This window comes from Sinocyclocheilus grahami, unplaced genomic scaffold, assembly GCF_001515645.1.
Source record: "Sinocyclocheilus grahami isolate Dianchi unplaced genomic scaffold, SAMN03320097.WGS_v1.1 scaffold5508.1, whole genome shotgun sequence".
NCBI lineage: Eukaryota > Metazoa > Chordata > Actinopteri > Cypriniformes > Cyprinidae > Sinocyclocheilus > Sinocyclocheilus grahami.
This window is the reverse complement of record NW_015510182.1, coordinates 6,738-7,495: the sequence shown is the minus strand read 5'-3', so window position 1 is coordinate 7,495 and position 758 is coordinate 6,738. Positions and strand designations below refer to the sequence as shown.

Here is a 758-nt window from a genome sequence, read left to right as displayed (position 1 = left end):
AATATAATAGTAACTATAATGATAACTATAACTTGCATTCACACCGACAAATAGTAAATGTAATCGCAGCACACGCTTTAAAGGTTCGATTTTTGTGTGTTTTTGATTGAATGTTTTTATTGTTCGTCATTCTCTTTGTTGTTATCGTTATAGTTCTGATGTGGACTCTGCTATTCGCTAGTGATTGGATATAATTATTGTTATAGTTATTGTTCTTGGTGTGATCGGGCCTTTATTGACCCTCAAGCTCCAAAAAGAGCTCCATGTAATGTTTGTGAGGTCACATGACTCCTCAGGATGTGTGATTTGAGCGTGACGTCTGCGTCTGTCTCCTGCAGTACTATCATTCGGTCAGGATATTTGCGGGTCAGGACCCATCCTGCGTCTGGGTCGGATGGGTCTCCCCTGACTACCATTACTATAGCAACCACTTCAGCCTCAGCAAGAACCGCACAGTGACCGTTACCCTGGGAGACGAGCGGGGCCGCGTGCACGAGAGGTAAGCGCTCACGGTTACCGTGTGATGTGTTGTGATGGGTCATGTGATGCGCTGACGTCTCTGTGTCATGTGACAGCGTGAAGAGGAGTAACTGTTACATGGTGTGGGGTGGAGACGTCACCAGCGCCGCCCACGCGTCCGGCCGCAGCAATGTGGATTTAGAGATCGGATGCCTCATCGATTTGGCCATGGGTCTGTTAGCGTTCACCGTCAATGGCAAAGAGCTTCCCACATCCTACCAGGTACCGTCAGCTCATCA

The 758-nt window shown here is 47.8% G+C and overlaps 1 protein-coding gene across 1 annotated transcript in view; it reads left to right on the top strand.

Annotated features, from left to right (window-relative positions):
• Positions 1-758, top strand: part of LOC107577238 (ryanodine receptor 3-like) — a gene marked incomplete at both ends in the record, with an annotated part of 11,881 nt that overhangs the window by 4,467 nt on the left and 6,656 nt on the right. Inside the window, 3 exons of the mRNA XM_016263338.1 lie at positions 207-265; positions 339-499; positions 576-741. Of these exons, the coding sequence (XP_016118824.1) occupies positions 207-265; positions 339-499; positions 576-741 (386 nt within the window). The remainder of the gene's footprint in view (positions 1-206; positions 266-338; positions 500-575; positions 742-758) is intronic.